The sequence below is a fragment of the Callionymus lyra genome, chromosome 7 (assembly GCF_982586985.1).
Source record: "Callionymus lyra chromosome 7, fCalLyr1.hap1.1, whole genome shotgun sequence".
NCBI classification, from domain to species: domain Eukaryota; kingdom Metazoa; phylum Chordata; class Actinopteri; order Syngnathiformes; family Callionymidae; genus Callionymus; species Callionymus lyra.
The window spans coordinates 6,012,221-6,033,796 of NC_141824.1; the positions used below are offsets into that span (position 1 = coordinate 6,012,221).

A 21,576-nucleotide genomic window follows, 5' to 3' on the forward strand; every position below is an offset into this window, starting at 1 on the left:
TTCTTGAACTCAAATCCAGTGTAAGGGGACCCCACTTTTCTAGGTCAGTTTTAATTTCTTTATGTAGTTTGCTATAATTTTCTTCAGACAGTTTCTTGTATTCCTTGGTCAAGGTGACCCCTAGGTATGTTATTTTTTTGGCAAACCAATTTGTGTTTAATATTATTTTGAGATTCTCAGATGGAGTAAAATTCATTGCCATAATTTGCGTTTTTGCTCAATTTAATTTGTAGCCAGAACAGGAGCCAAATGCTTCCATGTGTTGTATTACTTTTGGAATACTAGTTTCTGGTTCTTGTAAATAACATATTATGTCATCTGCAAAAAGTCCAATAATTTGTTTTTCGTGATTCATTTCTATACCTTTAAGTTCCTTGTTTTGTCGGATTGCTTGGGCCAATGGTTCGATACAAATAGCAAAAAGAGTTGGTGAGAGGCAACAACCTTGTCTTGTAGATCTTTCTAAGGTAATAGGGTCTGATAGACTAGCATTTATTCTTATTCTTGCGGTCGGCTTTTGATTGAGCGATCTAATGCATCGTATTGCTTTACTATTTAGTCCAAATTTCTCTAGTACAAGATACAGGAATGACCAATTAACGCAATCAAACGCTTTTTCTGCATCAAAGCTTATGAGGACAGCTGAGATGTTGTTACGTTCCACATGCATAGTCCTCCTAATATTGTCATGCGTTTGACGGCCCTTGATAAATCCGGTCTGATCCTCATCAATTATCTCTGTCATGAATGTGCTGTATCTTTTTGCTATGATGGAAGTGTAAAGTTTATAATCTATGTTTAATAATGAGATCGGCCTGTCGTCTTCACACTTCTCACTGGTTTTCTTTTTTGGGATAACTGAGATGATAGCTTCGCTCCAAGACGGAGGAATCACACCCTGTTCAAGAGTGTAGTTAAATGATGTGTGTAGCATCGGGGTCAGCTGTTCATTGAATGTTTTATACCATTCAGACGGTAAACCGTCACTACCTGGTGATTTATTTGATTTGAACCTTCCAATTGCTCGCTCTATTTCCACTTTTGTTATCGGTGTTGTTAGGAGGTCATTTTGCTTTGTGCCGATGCATGGTAGATCTAGTGAGTTAAGAAAAGTTTTGATTTGACTTATGTCGGCAGAAGGTGGTTGTTTATACAAATTCTCATAATAATTTCTAAATTTAGTTTCTATTTCCTCTAAATCAAAAGTGGCTTCATTTGTTAAAGCATCTCTAATTTTATGAACGGAGCGGTCGATCTGCTGTTTTTTAAGTCTTCTTGCCAAAAGTCTCGTTCCTCTTGACCCCATCTCGTAATATGACTCTTTTAAATACCTAGTTCTTTTTTCTACTTCTGAATTCAATTGTCTTTTTATGTTCTCCCTGGTTTCTTGTATCTTTGGAAGTAGAGTGGGGTCCTGGCTGTTTTTGTGTTGTCGTTCTAACCTTAGTCGTTTTTCTTTCTCGTCCTTATATGCTGCTTCTCTTGTTTTTTTCAGTAAAGAGCACTTTGCTATAATATTTCCCCGCATAACTGCTTTAAGAGCATCCCACACTATTGCAGGGTTAACCTCACCATTTTCCTTTTCTTTTTGATATGTGAAAATATCATTTTTGATTTCTTCAACTATTTTTTTCTTGTTCAGAATACCAATATTCAACCTCCACATTGTTTTTTTAACTCGTGATTTTAGTTTAATTTTGAATATTACTGGGCTGTGGTCAGATATATCCGCTTCTCCTATTACACACTGTTCTACTTTGTAAAAATCTTCTTGATTTAGAAAGAAATAGTCGATCCTTGCATAGCTTCCGTTAGGTGCAGAGTAGTGTGTGTAATCCCTGTTTTTTGGATGTAACCTTCTCCATAGATCCATCATACCGTAGTCTCTTAACATGTTTTTGATTGTTTTTGTAACATGGTTCATATTTCTTCTATTGTTGGATGGATCTAATGTACTGTTTAATACCACATTGAAGTCTCCTCCACAAATAAGTGTCCCATTCATTTCTGTTACAATATTGTCAAATACCTGTATATATATACACCAATTATTATCTTTTATATATACATATATATAAAATATAATAATATAACAACAACAACACTTCATCAATGCTGAGGCATTATAGAGCCCTGCATGAGAGCTTGGAGACCAACGAGACAATTGAACCAACGTCAGGCAAGCTAGATGGCTTCTTTCAAATTCATTTATTTACTATACTACTGTTTGTTATTTATTTTATGTGGTCACTTACATGCAGCTTTTCTGTTTTAGGAAGCAAACTCTGGCATCGTTTAGATGCCACAGTACAGCAGACCAGGCCGAGGAATGAAACGGTTGATGCTACGGTGGCGGTGAAGACCTACCTCAACGAACACAATATTCCTAGAAACGAGGACCCCCTACAGTACTGGGCGAAATGTAAAAATATACACCCATCTCTCTTTCAGCTGGCCATGAAAATACTGTGTACCCCGGCTTCATCCGTCCCCTGCGAAAGGATTTTTTCCAAAGCCGGGGAAATAATCAGTAAAAAAAGAAACCGGCTGAAGCCCAGTACTGTGGGAAAATTGCTTTTTTTAAATAAAAATGAATAATTATTAAAAAAAAACAAGGTTGTCAAGCACATTTTTTAATATCAGAATCATTTGCGCACAAATATGCAATGCTACCAATTGTCCACATGATGGCAGGGTCGTGCAAATGAAGCCTCACAAGGCTTTGCTCCAAAGATGAACTACTCGGCTGGGAGGCTTCGGTGCTTCATGAGGCTTCATCTCGCATCACTACCATAGGATGTTTATATTAAACTTTGACAGAACCAACAACCACTCTGATCATATTCCTCTCAATACTGCACAAGGAAGTAAAGAAGGATCATCAATGACAGAACATATGAAGTGAATCATTATTCTCTGTCTGCTTCACACTCAGGAAGGAATATCACAACTCTTCATCATGGTTAGTGACACCAAACACTTTACAAACACATTTCTTAAGTTAAGAACTATAGAAATGATCCCTGAAAGTATAGTCTTAACTTAACTCTGCACCAACATCACACTCCATCCTCACACCAAACCATTACAGTGACGATCCAAAGGTGACCTTTGTGTTGAAGGAATGGCTTCATAAAAATCATTGTAAGGACCTGGAGTCTCTTAGTCAGTCTCCAGATCTAAACCTCATAGATCACAGATGTCAAATCAGTCCAGAAAAGTGCTTGTTCTTTGTAGTGTAGTTCACAGAAATAAAGAACATTTTACTCAAAATGATTCAATAAATGACATTTGTTTCTTATAATATTGACTTTACTCCATGTGTGTGCAAGCTTTATGGTTCATGTGTTTGATATAAACGTACATTTCATGTTGTGTATTTAATAGTGATGTGTTGATGAAGCCAAATGAAACAGTGTCATGTTGTTTAGAGGTCAGTAGGTGGCGCCATCAGTTTAAAAATTATGTTTCATTAGAAAAGTTGTTCAAAACAATGGAAAATAGTGCAGAGACCGCCATCTAGTGGACACTTAAAAATAATGACACTGCTTCATCAAGCTAAGAAGTACAAAGCACTTTCAATACTTACAAAGTATTTTATTAATTGACTTTTGTTTATTATAATATTGACTTTACTTTTTGTGTTTTTTAAATAATGTAGAAACCTAGTTTGAAAGTATTGTGGTGCATGTGTTTGATTTGTAAATACATTTCATGTTGTGTATTTAATGTGAATCACACAGTATCATGTTTGTTCAAATTAATGAATGCAGAAGAAAAATAATAAATACAAAATCAACCATCACTATAATAGTTTGGTGTGAGGATGGAGTGTGATGTTGGTGCAGAGATAAGTTAAGACTATACTTTCAGGGATCATTTCTATAGTTCTTAACTTAAGAAATGTGTTTGTAAAGTGTTTGGTGTCACTAACCATGATGAAGAGTTGTGATATTCCTTCCTGAGTGTGAAGCAGACAGAGAATAATGATTCACTTCATATGTTCTCTGTCATTGATGATCCTTCTTTACTTCCTTGTGCAGTATTGAGAGGAATATGATCAGAGTGGTTGTTGGTTCATAACAACTAAATGTTAAACCTTTATGAGTTTAGCAGTAATGGTGAGATTAAGCCTCATGAACCACTGAAGACTTCCATTAGAGTAGTTCATCCTTAACTAAAGCTTTAGGATTCATTTGCTCTAACAAACCATCAAGTTTGGCATCATTTCTGCTTAAAGGATTCAGAAGCAGAAACTTTTATTTGTCAGATTCATTGATTTGTGAGACTAGTAGAGATATGTGTTTGTATTTTGTTAAAAACCTGAATATTTAGGGGCGCTGTTGAGCATAGCAATGGAGTAGACATGTTTTTTGGAGCTCCACAGAACGACTATATAAAAGTAATTTTTTCAGCGCACTTTTTGGAAAACATTCCAATTTTACCTTTGCTAAACCATATGCCTAAAAACCGAAACTTTGAAATGGCTGGTAAATCAAGCAAAGGTGGGCAAACAGCGACTCAAGCCACGAGGCCTTCGCCTTCGACGCCGACTTTAGCCCCGAGCTCCATTGAAGTAGCTTTCCTGAGAAGGAGTGTCTCCGCACCCGACGCGTCGGTCACTGAATCGCTCAAGATGGAACTACTATCTTCGGTGCGCAAGGATTTACTTGAAATCCTTCAAACAGAAGTTGGCGCAGTGTTGGAAAGTGAGATGGCGGTGATTCCAGCGGATATTGGTGCAGCGAGAGCGGAGCTCAAAGAATACAGGTCGACGATCAACTCTGAACTCTGACCTCTGAACTCTCCGCCATGAAAGCTACGGTGAAGGATGTGGAAGAAAGTTTGTCAACGTGCACGGATGATGTTGTTTCACTCAAGAAGGAGGTGAAGCGGCTCACGGGGGTCGTGGACCAACTTCACAATAAATGCGAGGACTTGGAGGCGAGGTCGCGGAGGAACAATGGAAGGATCGTCGGAATCCCGGAGACCCGTGAATGCAACACCGAGTCTGTGTCCTTCTGCAGCCTTTGATCTGAAGGACGCTCCTGGACAGAACCGTCTCTCCCCGCCTGGATCTACAGAGGGACGCCGGTCAAACACCATCATAGCCCGCGTTCACTACTTCCAAGACTGTGAAAACATCCTGAGACTCGCTCGGATCAAACAACGCATCAGTGTGGACGGAGTCAGCATCTCAGTGTTTCCTGACCCGACAAGTGTTGCCAAAGCACGCGCGGCGTTCAATGACGTCAAGAGTCGGTTTCGTGGAGTGGACGGGGTTCGCTTCGGATTTGCTTATCCTGCCCGCTTCAGAATCACCTACAAGAATGTGGAGAAATCCTTCTACTGCTGCAGAGGCGCGAGTATGTCAACAAAAACATCAGTGGAGCCTTAATTGTATTAAGTCAAGTTCTGTTGGGGCCAACTTTAGCTTCCTGAGCGTGTTAGTGCAGATACCTTTTATGGTAGGTTTATTTGTTGATGTTGTTTTTGTTTGTTTATGTTTACTCCATACAGTTACAAGTGTATTTACACCCATGTTAAAATATGAGTCACAACCCACTGTCTTTAGGTTCAACACCTTTTATAAGCTGGAACGTAAAAGGAGTGAACCGAAACACTGGTGATTGCTCCTGATGATAAGATTCCAGGGTTGAGTCAGTACTTGGGTGACTTAGGTCAGTCTGTCAAACTGAGCCTGAGAAACCTGGGTGTTGTAATTGATAAATACATGTCTCTTGTTCAACACTGTAGAAAACTGACCAGAAACTGTTTCCTTCAACTGAGAAAAATCTCTAAACTTAGGAAAATGTTGTCGGAACATGATCTGGATCTTATAATCCATGCGTTTGTTTCTTCTCGTCTGGACTATTGTAACAGTTTGTTTTCATGTCTTAACAAGAAGGATGTGTCTCGCCTGCAGTTGATTCAAAACTCTGCAGCCAGAATTCTGACCCGCTCTAGTAGAAGAACTCACATTTCTCCGATCCTTAAAACTCTTCACTGGCTTCCAGTTTCTTTCAGGATCAACTTTAAAATTCTGGTTCTTACTTTCAGATCTATTCATGGTCAGGCTCCTCCTTACATCACTGATCTGATCCAGCCTTACACCCCAGCTCGGGCTCTGAGGTCTGTGGATCAGAATCTACTTATGGTTCCACGCACACGACTCAGGACCAGAGGAGAGAAATCTTTTCAGACTGTTGCTCCTAAGCTTTGGAACGATCTTCTCTCTCTTTGCTCTTGATGGATCTACTGACTCCTTTAAGAAACATCTTAAGACGTTTCTATTTGTTCAGGCTTTTCCTTGAATTTCTCGAACTCCTGTGTTTTTCTCAGTATTATCTTGATCTTTAAAGTATGTACTTTTTTGAGTATTGTTTTGATTGTTTAAGCGCTTTGTGACCCTGGTCTCGAAAAGCGCTATATAAATAAATATTACTTACTTACTTACTTACTATTAAGCGTAACAAAGCTCTTACACACCTGAAGTCATTAGGTGGAGAGATAATGTTCTTACAAGAGACACACTTACGTCCAGAAGAACACTCAAAGTTAAAGAGGGGATGATAGAACATCACTCTGATTATGGGGATAGGTCAAGAGGAGCTGCCATACTTATTAGAAAAGGAGTCTGTTTTCAACTAAACAATTTCATATCTGATAACAAGGGAAGATATATCATAGTCGTGGGTAGATTGTCTGGAACTGAGGCGGCACTAGTTAATGTTTATGGCCCTAACTGATCCTCACTTCTTCTCTAGACTAATAGCAACTATTCCAGATCCTAACAAATATAACATCATTTTAGGAGGTGACTTTAATCTCGTACCTGAGCCAACGTTAGATCCTCCACTAAACTTCAAAATAATTGATCAAAATCAGCAAATACAGTAAATCTCATTAAACAATCTTATGCACTTACTGACCCCTGGAGGAAATTAAACCTCACTACCAAACAATATTCTTTTTTTTCACATGTCCACCAATCGTTTTCGAGGATAGACTTTTTTCTGATAGACAACAGAATTTTGCCGTGTGTAACAAAATGCCAATACCACAGTATTGTGATTTCCCATCATGCACCAGTCCAACTGGACAAAGCATTTCCAGACAGTGCACCAGTTCAACGCACATGGCGTCTTGACCCGCTCTTATTGTCAAGCAAAAACTTCCAACATTTTCTCTCGGATCAAATTGATTTCTTTCTTGACATCAATATTACTCCCGGGATGTCCTACACTTCAATCTGGGAGGCACTCAAAGCTTATCTAAGGGGACAAATTATTTCATTTTCAGCAAATGTCAAGAAAGAAAGAACTAAACGCCTCAATGAGATACAGCAGAAATGATTACAATTAGATAAAAAATGTGCATCTCAGCCTAATCCATCCTTATTCAATGAAAGACAATTATTACAAGCCGAATACAATCATTTAACCACTGTCCAAATTGAGAGACTCCTCCTGAAAACAAAACAAACCTACTATGAACACAGTGACAAAGTGGCTCGACTACTGTCACCAAATCAAACAATCGGCAGCAAATCGTATCATTTCTGAAATGAATACAGCTGAGGGTTTGACATCTGTACATCCACAAACTATTAATGACCAGTTCAGAACATTTTATAGTGACCTTTATACCTCTGAGACTTCTGCAACATCATTGGAGATTGAGGACTTTTTAGAAAATATGCAAATTCCCCAAATGAATAAACAAGAACAATCTGTTATAGACTCCAGAATAACAACAGAGGAAATAACTCTAGCTATAAACTCAATGCAAAGCGGAAAAGCACCTGGTCCAGATGGATTCCCCACTGAAGTTTATCAAATGTTTTCAAATAAACTTTCACCTATTTTAAGTAAATTATTTGAAGAAACACGTATAACTTTAAAACTACCACCAAAAATGAATCAGGCAACTATTACAGTTATATCTAAAAAAGGAAAAGACCCGCGAGAATGTGGATCGTACCTTACCTTACCTTACCTTACCTTACCTTTCCTTACCTTACCTTACCTTACCTTACTTTACCTTACCTTACCTTACCTTACCTTACCTTACTTTACCTTACCTTACCTTACCTTACCTTACCTTACCTTACCTTACCTTACCTTATTTTACCTTACCTTACCTTACCTTACCTTACCTTACCTTACCTTACCTTATTTTACCTTACCTTACCTTACCTTACCTTACCTTACCTTACCTTACCTTACTTTACCTTACCTTACCTTACCTTATTTTACCTTACCTTACCTTACCTTACCTTACTTTACCTTACCTTACCTTACCTTACCTTACCTTACTTTACCTTACCTTACCTTACCTTACCTTACCTTACCTTACCTTACCTTACCGGCCCATAAGCCTTCTCTGCTGCGACTATAAAATTCTCACTAAAGTTCTGTCTCGTCGTCTGGAAACAGTGACCAAAATAATCCACCCTGACCAGACTTGTTCTGTGCCAGGTAGGCAATCTTTCTTTAACATGCGACGTTTACTTAATATTTTATATAATTCCCATTCCACTGAAATGCCAGAAGTTGTTATCTCACTTGACGCTGAAAAAGCATTTGATCGGGTGGAGTGGAAATACTTATTTACAGTGTTGGGAAAATTTGGTTTTGGTTGGAACTTTATATCTTGGATCAAAATAATCTATTCCACACCAGTGGCTGCAGTACACACTAACTCAATAACATCAACGTATTTTAAACTTTACAGAGGAACAAGACAGGGTTGTTGTCTCACCTTTTCTTTTTGATTTAGCTATTGAGCCTCAGGCTCTGAGGAAAGAGGAGGAAATCTTTGGAGTGTTGAGGAACAAGGAAATTCATAAATGTTCACTATATGCTGATGACCTTTTGCTCTATTTGTCTAATCCAGTTGTTTCAATACCTGGAGTTATTGAAATATTACAAATATTTGGTCACATTTCAGGTTACAAATTACATTTTTCAAAAAGTGCTGTATTTCCAATCAATGATCTGGCAAAATCAATCGACTATAATATCTTCCCCTTTCAGTTAACAAACAAATGTACCTACTTGGGTTTAAAGATGACACATGTATACCAAGATTTCTTCCACAATCACTTCAAAACTCTGTTTGAACCAAAAATGACCTTTTAAGGTGGAGCCACTTACCAATCTCATTAGCAGGAAGGGTGAACACTATAAAGATGACTGTTCTTCCCCGTTTCCTCTATTTCTTTCAAATGATTCCTTATTATTTACCCAAATCTGTTTTTAAGGAACTTGACAGTTTAATTTCTGCATTTATATGGAACCGATCGGTGCCAAGAATGAAAAAATGTTTTCTGGAAATTCCAAGGTTGGAGGGAGGACTTGGTCTTCCTAACTTTATGTTCTATTACTGGGCAGCAAATGTGTGCAAATTTGCATTTTGTGTTGGTGCATGGCGGGAAAAACGAGGTCCACTTTGGGCTAATTTGGAAATAAATAATAATAATGCCATTTCTCTGCTAAGTGCTACACTACCAATAGGCCAGCACCAGATCTCCAACCCTGTTGTTAAAAATTCTATAAAGATTTGGAATCAATTTCGGAAACATTTTAATTTAAAAGATTTAAGTACATTCTCTCCCTTATTGAATAACCATCTTTTCCCCCCATCCGAGATGGACACTGGTTTCCAGGTCTGGCACAGTAGTGGACTGGTATTTCTAAAAGACTTGATTCAAAATAATCATTTTCTAACATTTGAGTATCTACAACAAAAACACAATCTTCATAAAAGTAATTTCTTCAGATATCTCCAAGTCAGGAGTTTTGCCAATAAATATCTTAAATTTCCACTTGTGCAATCCAACAACACATGCAATGAGATTCTTTCCTTAAATCCACACATAAAAGGTAATATTTCCAAAATATAGAGGATCATGCAAAATGTCAAACCTCTGTCATGGGACAAAACTAAGCCTGGGAACACGATTTAAACATTAAATGATCTGCAAGTTTCTGGCAGCGTAGCTTAGAGTGTATCCATTCGTCATCTTACTGCATAAAGCAACGTCTCATACAATTTAAAGTGTTACATCGTTTGCATTATTCAAATGAGAGACTTGCTAAAATCTACCCAGACGTCAGTCCACATTGTTTAAGATGTTCTCACAGACCAGCTACTTTGGGTCATATGTTCTGGCATTGTCCATCACTCAAAGGTTTCTGGAGTAGAATATTTGAATGTATTTCCCGCATGTGTAAAAAAGCAATAACACCTTCTCCACACATGTGTATATTTGTCGACCTCCACCTGACCTCTCTGTAAATACAGCACATGCAAACGCAATTGCATTTTCCTCATTGATGGCAGCAGACTTGTTCTTCTGCAGTGGAAGTCAGACAAGCCACCATCATTTAAGAGTTGGGTTCAAGAACTTCTCTCTATGTTGCAGTTAGAGAAAATAAAATACAGTCGGTCAAATTGTCTGGAGAAGTTTCATGAAACCTGGTCTCCTTTCATGCAGCATGTTAAAGAGCTGAACCTTACATAATACTTGAACAGTTTGGCTTATATTTTTATTTTTACCACCATATATATGGAGTTTTGTTTTTTCTTTTTTTTTTTTTTTTGTTTTTGTCTGTTTGTATCAATGTATACTATTATGCATCATTGTTCCTTTTTGAGTTGATTTTGATTTTTTGTTGATTTTGGTTTTCTGAGACCGCGGGGTGGTTTTCTACGGGGGTGGAGGGTGGGATCTTTCTTTGTTTTTGTATTATACCTTTTATTTTACTTATTTTGTGTGTGTTTCAAAATGTATGTCTTAATATCTGAAAATCAATAAAAAGATGTTTAAAATATATATATATATATATATATATATATATATTTTTAGTCCATTGAAAACGTTTTCTTGACTCCCGTCTGGCACAACTTTTAGCCATCATGAAACATTTTGGCTAGAAAAAACCTCAATAAATTCACACTTTCCCATAATGCCCAGAGACAATTTATCTTAATGAAGTTTCAACATAAAGCATGTTGAAGTAGAACCTCAATGTAAATCAGCTCTGATAGTCTCTGGTTCAAATTGTATTTCAATGCAAACAAAGGCCTTATCATTAGATTCTTGAACGTACTGTAGTACCTTTAAATACTTTTATGGATTCTAGGGAACCCTAGCAAATCTACATGTTGTTAGACCCACAACCTCAACTGCTGGAAGATTTGTGTGATTGAGTTTGACACCACTTCTCTATTGAGTCTGGTCGAACTATTTAAGCTCGTTTTTATCTTCCCTGTAACATGTTTACAAAGGACCAGGGATTAGTAAAGACACTCGCCACGATAATGATATAAATGGCAGTTACCAAACAGTGTTCGGTTTTGCTGCCATTTTCTTTCTGATTTTGTTTAAAATATATATATTAAGGATAAGGATGCAACGTTCCTAATGTATCCTATTAGTAACAATTTCATAAAAATCATTCACATTGGTATAAAACCTTAATAATCTCCATCCCTTATAAAAGAAACTTCATTAACACTAGTCTGTAGACTCTAGCAGCGTTAAACTAAACTATTTAGACCGACTCTTACCGTGCCACTTTCCCTTGAAGACCGTTCCAAATGAACCAGATCCTATCCTCTGACCCAGAGTGATCTGGCCCTCAGATATCTCCCAGTCGTCGCTGGAGTCCCTCCTCCCGAGAGTTTTCTGTTTCACGGCACATCACCATCACCTTCATCATCACCACAGCAACGTTCATCAAAGCACAAAGACGGTCTCTTACCATTTTATTGCGATCTTCAGACGAGGACGACGACTTGCGCTCTCTTTGTGGACACGGGGACTTCTGCGGGACCTTGACGTTGGTCAGAGAGCCGGGTAGAGATGCAGGAGGAGTGGCGGACAGACCTGTGGTGGTACCTGGACAGCAGGGGAAACAGAGAAAAAGCATTTGGAGCTTGAAAAAGTGAGTTAAGGCAGAAGAGGAGAGAAGAAGAAAGTTGACTTTAAAGAGTGCGTTTGCCGTTTGAATGTGCAGAAGAGGTCATGCAGTGGCAAATAATGTTTGTTACCCTATGATTTATTATTTTTTCATTTTACATCATGAATGAAACTCATTCGTACTTTGACTCTCAATTGTGAATACTTTCAAGAATGATTTATACAAGTTAAAAGCCTTAATAATTACAAATCTAAAACTAATTATTGCAGTTACGTTTATGCAATTCGATGAAAGAGGTCATATATATATAAATAAATAGCTCAGTTAGACTATTCTTATTTATAAGGCCAAATATTTTTTAATGGAGCTACACTGGTAAATGATACATGGACATTTTAAATACTAAATTCATTATCAAAAGGCTTGACTTATCCAAGGAATCTCTTAAAAACAGCATCATTTATTTGCATATATTTAACATACAATGATGAAGAAAACGACTCTTTTGAAGTCTGTGTGTAACAAAAGTGCATCACAGTGTTTGAAACAGTAAGATTGAAGTGAATCCCACAACCATGAGAGAGAACATGTGAAAACATAAAGAGGGAAACACACACAGTGGACTTGACACAAGGTAAAGGGGCTGTTGTGCTGGGGTGGAGGTGTAGGTGAAGGAGGAAGAGGATGGGGGAAGAGAGGAAGAACACAGGAACACACAGAGGCCTAACTACCTCGGAAAACAGGCTCGGGCTCAAAATCAAAGACTATGTCATTGGGGTAGGAGTATAGGAGGGGGCTTGAGGTCCGTGTTCGGTGCTTCCTCAAGCAGCGGGCGGGGTGGGTCGGGGGGCTGCAGGGCAAAAAGAGACAGACACACCATCACTGCTACTCACCCGGCCCCTCTAACCACCAACTGTCCATGGTTTTGCTCATGGCTTTACTGGAGCATTCATCTTACAACTATCACAGTTCCACTTCCTATTTTTAAACATTACCAGTTCAGTGAAGACGATTCTCTGAGACCAATCGTGGCAGAAACTAATACTGGCAACTCTTGATCCTTCTTAATATTTATAGTTAGAAAAATACGTTTTTCACGTTTCCATTAATTCATATTTTTACATTGAAGCAATCATTAACTTTAATTACATCTACCTTTGATTATTATCGTTACTATCATTTATATTACAAATGCATTGATATTTAAAAATACAAGACAACATTTGCTTTATTTTTAGTCATGTTTGTACTGGAATGGTTCTAACCATCTGTTTTTATTTAACAAAATAATACAGTTAAAGAGTTTATGTTACAAAATTTCTAAACTGCTAATAAATGCAAGTCAAGTGTCGTTTAAGCTAGTTTTTAATTGCATGTAAATCTCCAAAAGGAAAATATATTGAGAGGTGCAGGCTTGTTAAACTGATATATATATATATTTATATATGTATATACTGTATGAGTCACTTGACAACTTTATTTAACCTAATTACTATGAATAATGAATGAGGAGCTAATGAGGCTCATAAACATTGTTGCTAAATTGCTAATGAAGTTATATTTTATTTTACACACTAGCTAACAGTCAATATTTGAAAAGCACTGCAGAAATACACTAGATAAACAAATACATAAATATGGCTGATATGAAAAGATTACTAACAGGTTTTTTTTTATTCACCCTAAAACATGACTATTGACATGTGTACCAATTGTTATTATAGTTACTTATTTAACCAAGTAGCTGAGTGTGTTACTATTATTATAGATAAATAGTTTAAGGAAAGAATATACAACGTCGGATGAAATCATTTGAACATTCATCCATTTTTTTCAGATGCAGGCAGAACCTCTGACTACTTGGTTTCACATTCTTACATCAAAAATCAAGTCATTTATATCAACAACTGTTGCATCTCACATCAATGTTGACAGGCTCGATGGTGTTGATATGGACGTTGGGTGCGGACGACGAGCGGTCCCGCTGCCCAAACTGGTTACGGTGGTCTTCCTCATTGGGCCGGAAACTAGGTGGGATGGGTATGGACTTGGACGGGGACACAGTGGCGTGGCATATGGATCTGGAAAGGTTTGAAGCCATCAATAAGAGAGAGCACAGAGACGAACACGCAGAAAGGGCGAGAGCGGGGATTACCCTGTGGAGTCTGATGGGGGGAGTGAAGGACAGACTTCGGACACGGGGGTCGTCCCTTCTGAAGAAACTTCCTCCTGAGTGAAGGGGTGGTGCTCGAAGAACTTGGAAACTAGCAATAAGCTTGAACCACAAAAGAAAATGTTATTAAAATCAAGTTTAAATGAAGGTTTTTTACTGAATGTTATCCTGCTTATATATGAATCTATAACTTCACACATATTTATAGATGCATCAGGTTAAAAACAATACTTTCTTTATATTAAATTGTTAATTATTTAGACGCGCTTAAACTGACCATGACCTCAGTGAAGAGTCAACACTTTAAATCACAGCTTAATTTAAGATTTTGTACAACTTCTCAAGTGACACAACTTACTGTAACTGGTCGTAGTTGACACACATAAGAGGAACCTCGGTGCTGCAGCGCTGGTGGAACTTGTACCCCCATGTCTGGCAGCGGAACCCCTGGAAAAGCAGCTTCCTGCAGAAGTCGCAGAAGGCCAGAGTGAAGAAAGTCTTCCTCACCTAAAACTGATCAACTTTAATGCCTAAACAATTTAGAGTCATGAAGATGGAGGAGAACTTAGGTCTGTTTCTGATGTGCTGATAAAGTACAATTTATAGTAATAATACCTTTCATTATTAGTCATTATTAATGATTTGAACTGATAAACATGTACAGACTCCAGTTAAGCTGCTTTTTTACTAACTAACAAAATTCATATCATATAAAATATAAGGAATACGTTACTAAGACACATTGGACAGCAGGTGGCAGTGTCATTTCAGAGATTGCTTAAACGACATTATATTGTTTAGGTTTTATATGATGCAACTTTTAAAATACATAATGGAATATAACAAAAAAAAAGTGTTCCTTTAGATATATGGAGGGAGGATTGTGTTCTCCTCCGAACTTGTCCAGGAGAGCTTCCAAGTGTTCTTGTGTCAGCTTGATCATCTGTTTGATATTCCAGATCTGAGGAGAAACACAAAGGTTTGTTCAAATTCTGATCCAACAGAGTTCAGAGAATCGTCTCACCACCCTCTAATAAACATGATGGAGATTAGGATCTGCTTTTCTCTTCAAGAAAAGAAAAAAGAAAACATCTAGAAGTATTAAACCCGTCACGAGCTGCTGCCGAGAGATGCTAGCTTTGTAACGTCTTAAACATGTAGCTCTTAAAGAAGAATTTCCATCAGTAAACATTCAACTTTCTTTTAAAAAGGTAAAACCAAAGTCCACCAAACATGTATAGATCAGATAGCACTGAGAACATGGACGTCACCTTCCTACTCATTTAAATCCATGTTGTTTCATTGTATTATCAAGTCCATAAATATCTTTTTAGGATTGTCAAAAATAGTCACACAAAATAATTCTTTAGTATCGGTGGATCCAGATGGTAATGAGCAACAAACTCCAACAACAACAAAACCTCATAGGCAAAGATTAGAAGAAAAAGTTCAAGTTAACACTTTATTTCTTTAAAAAAGTTTAAAATCAATCATTGTGGACAACTTGTGTTATAGTAGCTCTATTTTACAAAGTATTTCAGCACCAACTGTATTTAAATTGATGTCATGTCATTTCCCAACTTTGAATGAACGACTTTAGAATGACCTTCAGTGGAGAAACAACACAAACTTTCACCAAGGAAGGTCACATTACTTCTTCCCAAGTATTTTATTTAAACCGAAGAACTTTGATGTTTCTTGGGCTGGAGTCGAACCCACAACTGGATCACAACCACCAGAACAATTGTACTGAAAGCAAGAGTGTTCTGAACTTGACAATCCTTGAGCAGTTCTATCTAGATTACATTTGAAATGGTGTCTCAAAGCATTTGTTTCGTTTCTCGACAATCGATTAAATGATTTGTTCCAAAAATTGATTTTTTTTTTACTCATGAATTGAGCAGAGTGCAGGAGCAGAAAATTCAAATGCCAAACAATTCATATACAAGGGCCTTAAAAGATCTCCATGATCCAGAACATCACTAGAACTAAATGATAAAAGTTGAATGCAAACTTTTTAATTTATTCAGATTAAGACCCTGTAAATATTTACAATTGGTTTAATCTTCAATCAACATGTTCATTTAAATTACAAGGTAAAGCTCTGTCTAAATACAGCAGTGATACAGGAGGGATTGATTTTGTCTTGACCTTTATTTTTCATTGTTTTATGTGTTTTTTTTGTTTCTATATGTACACTCTTTTGTTGTTGTTTCGTTTGTATTGCGATAGATTAATTTTCTGAATTTACTGTCTCTTGAAAAAAAAGAGCATATACGTAACATTGCTGTGTCTGCATATTTACATAGTTTGTTGCATTTAAACCGAACCAACATTGCCTGGAATGCCTGTATTGCTTACTTGTGCTCGATAAAAATATTTTGAATTAAAAAATTAATATCATGCTCCATTGATTCTATGATGGAATTTAACCTGGTAGTCAAGCTTTCGTGAACCATATCCACATGGATGTTAAAGTCATTCATTCATGATTCAAGCACCAGGCTGCTGAGAGAATAATGATTGACTTCATATGTTCTCTGTCATTGATGATCCTTCTTTACTTCCTTGTGCAGTATTGAGAGGAATATGATCAGTGGATTTGTGTTGTGCTAAATGGTAAAAGCAGTAGGTGGCGCCATCAGTTTAAAAATGTAATGTTTCATTAGAAACAATTGTTCAAAACAAAGTAAGAGACGGCTATCTAGTTGTCTCTGAAAATAATGACACTGCTTCATGAAGCTTCATAAAACCTTCACTACCAATTATAGATCAGTGGTGCTTGTCTGTAATGTCTGGCTTGTGTTGAAGCCTTGATGAGAGGAATTGTTCTGGAATAATATTGTAAGAGCTTCTAGAACGCTCGTAGTTTACTGTCTATGATATTTAGCTGGAGTACCTTTGCTCTATATCGGTTGTTATTGTTTAAAAGACTGCTGCAAATGAGAGTAAATTCTTGTTGTCGGGGCTTCAGTACAAGAGAGATGTTACAGACGAGCGCCACAGAGGTTTGGCTTTTTTTAGTCTCAATTTCAACAAAGACTAAGTTTCAGTTGTGACATAAAAATGAACATACATTTTTGTCTATAACTCAAAAAAGGAAAAGTTTTAAAGAGAGCTAGACTAAACTCTCCTTGATAGTATATTATTTTGAACACAACAACCACTCTGATCATATTCCTCTCAATACTGCACAAGGAAGTAAAGAAGGATCATCAATGACAGAGAACATATGAAGTGAATCATTATTCTCTGTCTGCTTCACACTCAGGAAGGAATATCACAACTCTTCATCATGGTTAGTGACACCAAACACTTTACAAACACATTTCTTAAGTTAAGAACTATAGAAATGATCCCTGAAAGTATAGTCTTAACTTAACTCTGCACCAACATCACACTCCATCCTCACACCAAACCATTACAGTGACGGATGCATAGTTTTTGAATTTTAAAATGTTACCGTCATTCATTTGATTTCAAAGATATGAGACTAGAAAACATACTTTGTAGTTTCACAGTTTATACACAACATGTATTTATAATCAAAAGGTTATCTCTGTAACCAAGGTTCTACAATGATGTGTGACACTCTCTATATGATGATATATATGATTCTATGGATAACCTCTCTTGACCCTGACTCTGAAAAAGAACGATGCATTCACCAATGCTTTCCATGTGACCTGCACTGAAACACACCAGTAATATATTCATGCAGCCTGGTGCTTGAATCATGTCAAGTTATAATTGTTGTTGACTTTAACATCCATGTGGATATGGTTCATGACAGCTTGACAACTACGTTCAATTCCATAATAGAATCAATTGTCTTGATTGTTGACTGTTTCAACCACACCTTAGATCTAGTTCTAGCAAACAGACCCTGAAGTTAAAAATCACAAATGTTTCTCCTCAGAACTCAGTTAATCTGACCATTAAGTATTAAATTGTTAAAAACAAAGGAAGGAACGAAGTGGAGAGACTGCCATCTAATGGACTCTGAAAATAATGACACTGCTTCATGAAGCTTCATCAGAACATCTCTGCTCTTCTGGTCACATCAGCCTGTCACAGAGATCAGGGATTAGTTTTGCTGGAGTTCCCTGTCAGAGACTCACACAATCCTCAGGTCTGGGTTTATTTCTTTTAAGTCTTTGTCAGTTTACTTCTCCTCTGGATCCACAACTTGAATACTGGGTATGATCTTTGACCTCTTGTGTCCCGGCAGCTCCAGGTTCTGCTCCGTGATGCTGCTTTCATCCTCAGAATCCCACGACTCTGAAGAGTCTATTGTCACTCTCAGACCCACTTAGTTCCACCAACGCCACCTCCTGAAGATGTTCACACAAGTCATGAGATTTAGAGTGAGCTCCACGTTTGAATTCAAGAACACAAATCAACACTAACCATCTCAACTCTTCCATCTGCTGCTTCAGTCTCTTGTCTTCTCTGCCATTTGTGGAAGGAAACTCTGCAGCCGGCTCAGAGAAACATCTGTATATATTGATGTATCAACTTTTTCTCACACCCCGAGTGGTTTGTAAACATGCAAGACGGACATAAACAATGTATTTAAAACAGGAAATTATACTTTTATTTTGTCCATCAGTCTGAGGCGACCTACCTGAGCGACGTGGCGGCAGATAAAGGCGAGGAGGAGCCGTGCAGAAGCTGACCCGTCCAGTGCAGCTGCCAGGACCAGACCTCAGCTCTGTCCTGTGACGACTGCAGAGCTAATGGCTTCAGCCACACACACACTCTGGAGAAGGAACGTTCACCATCTCTAAACGCTTTATCTGACTTGTCGTGAATCCAACTATGAACATGTGACTGAGAACGACTACGACTTCCTGTTGACGATTTATTCTATTTCCTGTGATTCTGGTGAAACGTGTGCCTGAGAATGTTTTCTGTCTGAATTGTGGAACTAAAGCATTTGCTCAGTCTTCACCAGGACCAGATTAAAAGTATCTTGTATCACAGTTGTCTTGGTTTGGACCTGCATGATGATGAACTCACGTTTGTAAATGACTTGTAACGTAACACATCCATATCACAGCAAATAAAAAAACACGTCTTGACCAGCGGTGGACAATTTATAATGAGGTCAAATTAAATACTGTTGACGAAACAAAATGTAGAATAAAAAACTAAATTAATCTAAACTGTGATCATTGCCATGACATTAAAACAACTATATCAGGTTATTTTATTATGCATTACAAACAATTGTAAACATTAAACAATATATTTTAATACAAGGGAAAATACATTTGAACAAGAGTTGTGTTTGATGTTAAAATTAAAACGTTTTTTCAATTATTAACATTCTGACTTAGGTGAGCGACTCACAGCTAGGGGGCGATCTAGGTGGATTGTTGTGGTGTCCTCTTCCACGCTGCAAACAGAAAGCAGTTGAGTGCAGTGAGGGCGTGACACACAAGTCTCATAGAGGCACACCTGACTGGTGCAGGTGCTCGGGGGGCGGAGTCAAACATCCACACTGGGCGTCTCACCACACCTGTCCAAATGTGTCGTCAGTGTTGCACATTTGAGCTCTGGCGGGATCTAAGATGGCGGCACAGGTGTGGCGTGAGATCGGCGTCTCATGGTTGTGTAACCTGATGAAGTTTGACTTGAGAGAAGCAGGTCAGAGAGCAAACCTCCACAAACACATTCAGCCGACTCAGCAGGAAACTTTGAATCAAGTTTCTACATGTGAATTGTCGGCACAAGCTCTTCTGGATTTTTCTTCTACACAAAAGTGGACACAACTTATGTGCACCTGTTCAGCACAAGACGAGTTGATCAAAGCAATACAGTCATATTTAGGACATGAGTTGATCAGGAAACAGAAGGAGAGGTCAGAGATGTTGACCTTTCATAACAGCTGCACAAATGGATTCTTTCTGAGCCTCCACTGACCCTCAATGACAAGTGACTTTACTGAACATTTGGAGTCCAAACACATGTGGACGTTTTCTGTCCATTTATTTGAAGATCAAAACACACAAGAAATGAAGCAGCAGTTCAACTATGTTTGACAAGATTCTTCACCTCTGACATCACAACTGACGCTTCATTAACTAGTGTCTACACACCAGGAAGAAAACACACAAACTATTACATGAACACAAAACTATCTGTGCGTGTACTTGTACTTACTGTGTGTGTGTGTGTGTGTGTGTGTGTCTACACATTCATAAATTTGTCAATGTGTGTCTGATTTTTTTTCCATTTTGGTTTTTGCATGTTTGTACTTCTGTTTGTTATTTGATGTGTAAATACATGTGTTTGTTATCTTTTTATTTGTGTGTGCGCCTATTTTCAGGTTTGTTCAACTGTTTTCGTGAGTGTGTTTGGGCATGTGTGCCTGATTTTGTGTGTCAGTACCTGTTTTTAGACTCTGTTTGTCTGTATATATTTTCCGTGTGTGTATCATTTTGTCTACAGAGACATCTGTGTGTGTGCGTTAGTTATTGTGTGTTAGTGCTTTTGTTGCGCCAGAGAAGCATGTGTTTAAGTATTTATGTGTGTGCATTTCTGTGTAGTAGTAAAGCACATGTGTGTGTGTTTGTCATTGTGTGTGATTGCTTTTTTGTGTGTGTGCGTGTTTGTGCATTTTTTGCTTTGGTAAAGCATGCGTGTGTGTGTTTGCAGTTGTTTGTGAGTGCATTTTTGTGTGTCAGAGATGCATGTGTGTGCATCCTTGTGTGATGGTGAAGCATGTGTGTGTTTGTGTGTGATTGTGAGTGAGTGCATTATTGTGTTTTAGAGAAGCATGTTTGTGAGTGTTTGTGTGTGTGCATTTATTTGTGTTAAAGTGAAGCATGTGTGTGAGTGTTTGTGTGTGTGAGTGTATTTGTGTGGTACAGAATCGTGTGTGTGCATTTATCTGTGTGTGTGTGTAGTTTTCATAACGGCTCAGATCACATGACATCCTGATGTGAGTTTCAAACACATTTCCAGTGAAGGAACAAAGATCAGCAGCTCTGACGTCTGCAGAGTCTCAGAAGAAAAAGACGTTTCTTGGTCGATTCCTCCTGAAACACGGAGACAGAAAAATGTATCAACTTGTAAAATCATGCGTGAAGTGAGTCTTGAAGAAAAGTGACAATTATCATCCACTGACTTTAGTCTCTGTCCACGGGCGGATCCTTCAGATGGTCCAGCTCCGAGCTGGGGGCCGCTGTAAGATCACAAACCCTGTTAGCTTGTGTGCTTCTCACCAGCAGATGAAACTAGTGTCAACACTGATGCTAGCATGCTAGCACTCTGTCACATGGTCAACATCTGAGCTGAGACAAGATCATGTACTTACAAGACGAGTCAGAGTCGCCTGAAATGGAAAGAAAGAGGACAAATTACACCTGAAGAAGATGAACATAGAAGAGTTCCTCTGACCTCTTCTCATCTCTGCTGACCTTCTTTGACCTTCTATTCTTTCTCTCCAGTATCTGGAGATGATCT

General features: G+C 37.9%; 1 protein-coding gene, 1 long non-coding RNA gene and 3 other non-coding genes across 5 annotated transcripts in view; 1 reads left to right on the forward strand and 4 right to left on the reverse strand.

Moving 5' to 3' along the window:
• The window catches only part of LOC148074820 (uncharacterized), a 72,308-nt gene extending 57,573 nt beyond the window's left edge, over positions 1-14,735 (reverse strand). The window contains exons 1-8 of the mRNA XM_087796131.1: positions 14,719-14,735; positions 14,462-14,566; positions 14,086-14,205; positions 13,852-14,011; positions 13,781-13,803; positions 12,662-12,780; positions 11,772-11,908; positions 11,578-11,695 (exon numbers count right to left, since the gene is read on the reverse strand). Coding sequence (XP_087652257.1) covers positions 11,578-11,695; positions 11,772-11,908; positions 12,662-12,780; positions 13,781-13,803; positions 13,852-14,011; positions 14,086-14,205; positions 14,462-14,566; positions 14,719-14,735 — 799 coding nt within the window. The remainder of the gene's footprint in view (positions 1-11,577; positions 11,696-11,771; positions 11,909-12,661; positions 12,781-13,780; positions 13,804-13,851; positions 14,012-14,085; positions 14,206-14,461; positions 14,567-14,718) is intronic.
• On the reverse strand, positions 2,829-3,039 carry LOC148074830 (small nucleolar RNA U3). The gene has a single exon (XR_015712001.1). It is a non-coding gene; the product is annotated as a small nucleolar RNA U3 (small nucleolar RNA).
• Positions 3,858-4,070, forward strand: LOC148074831 (small nucleolar RNA U3). The gene has a single exon (XR_015711889.1). It is a non-coding gene; the product is annotated as a small nucleolar RNA U3 (small nucleolar RNA).
• A 2,530-nt stretch (positions 14,736-17,265) lies between the features above and the next one.
• On the reverse strand, positions 17,266-17,478 carry LOC148074832 (small nucleolar RNA U3). Its single transcript, XR_015711891.1, has one exon. It is a non-coding gene; the product is annotated as a small nucleolar RNA U3 (small nucleolar RNA).
• Positions 17,479-18,404: 926 nt separating this feature from the next.
• On the reverse strand, positions 18,405-19,292 carry LOC148074833 (uncharacterized). Its single transcript, XR_015711830.1, has 3 exons — positions 18,731-19,292; positions 18,514-18,600; positions 18,405-18,437 (listed from the first exon to the last, which is right to left on the reverse strand). It is a non-coding gene; the product is annotated as an uncharacterized LOC148074833 (long non-coding RNA).
• Positions 19,293-21,576: the final 2,284 nt, after the last annotated feature.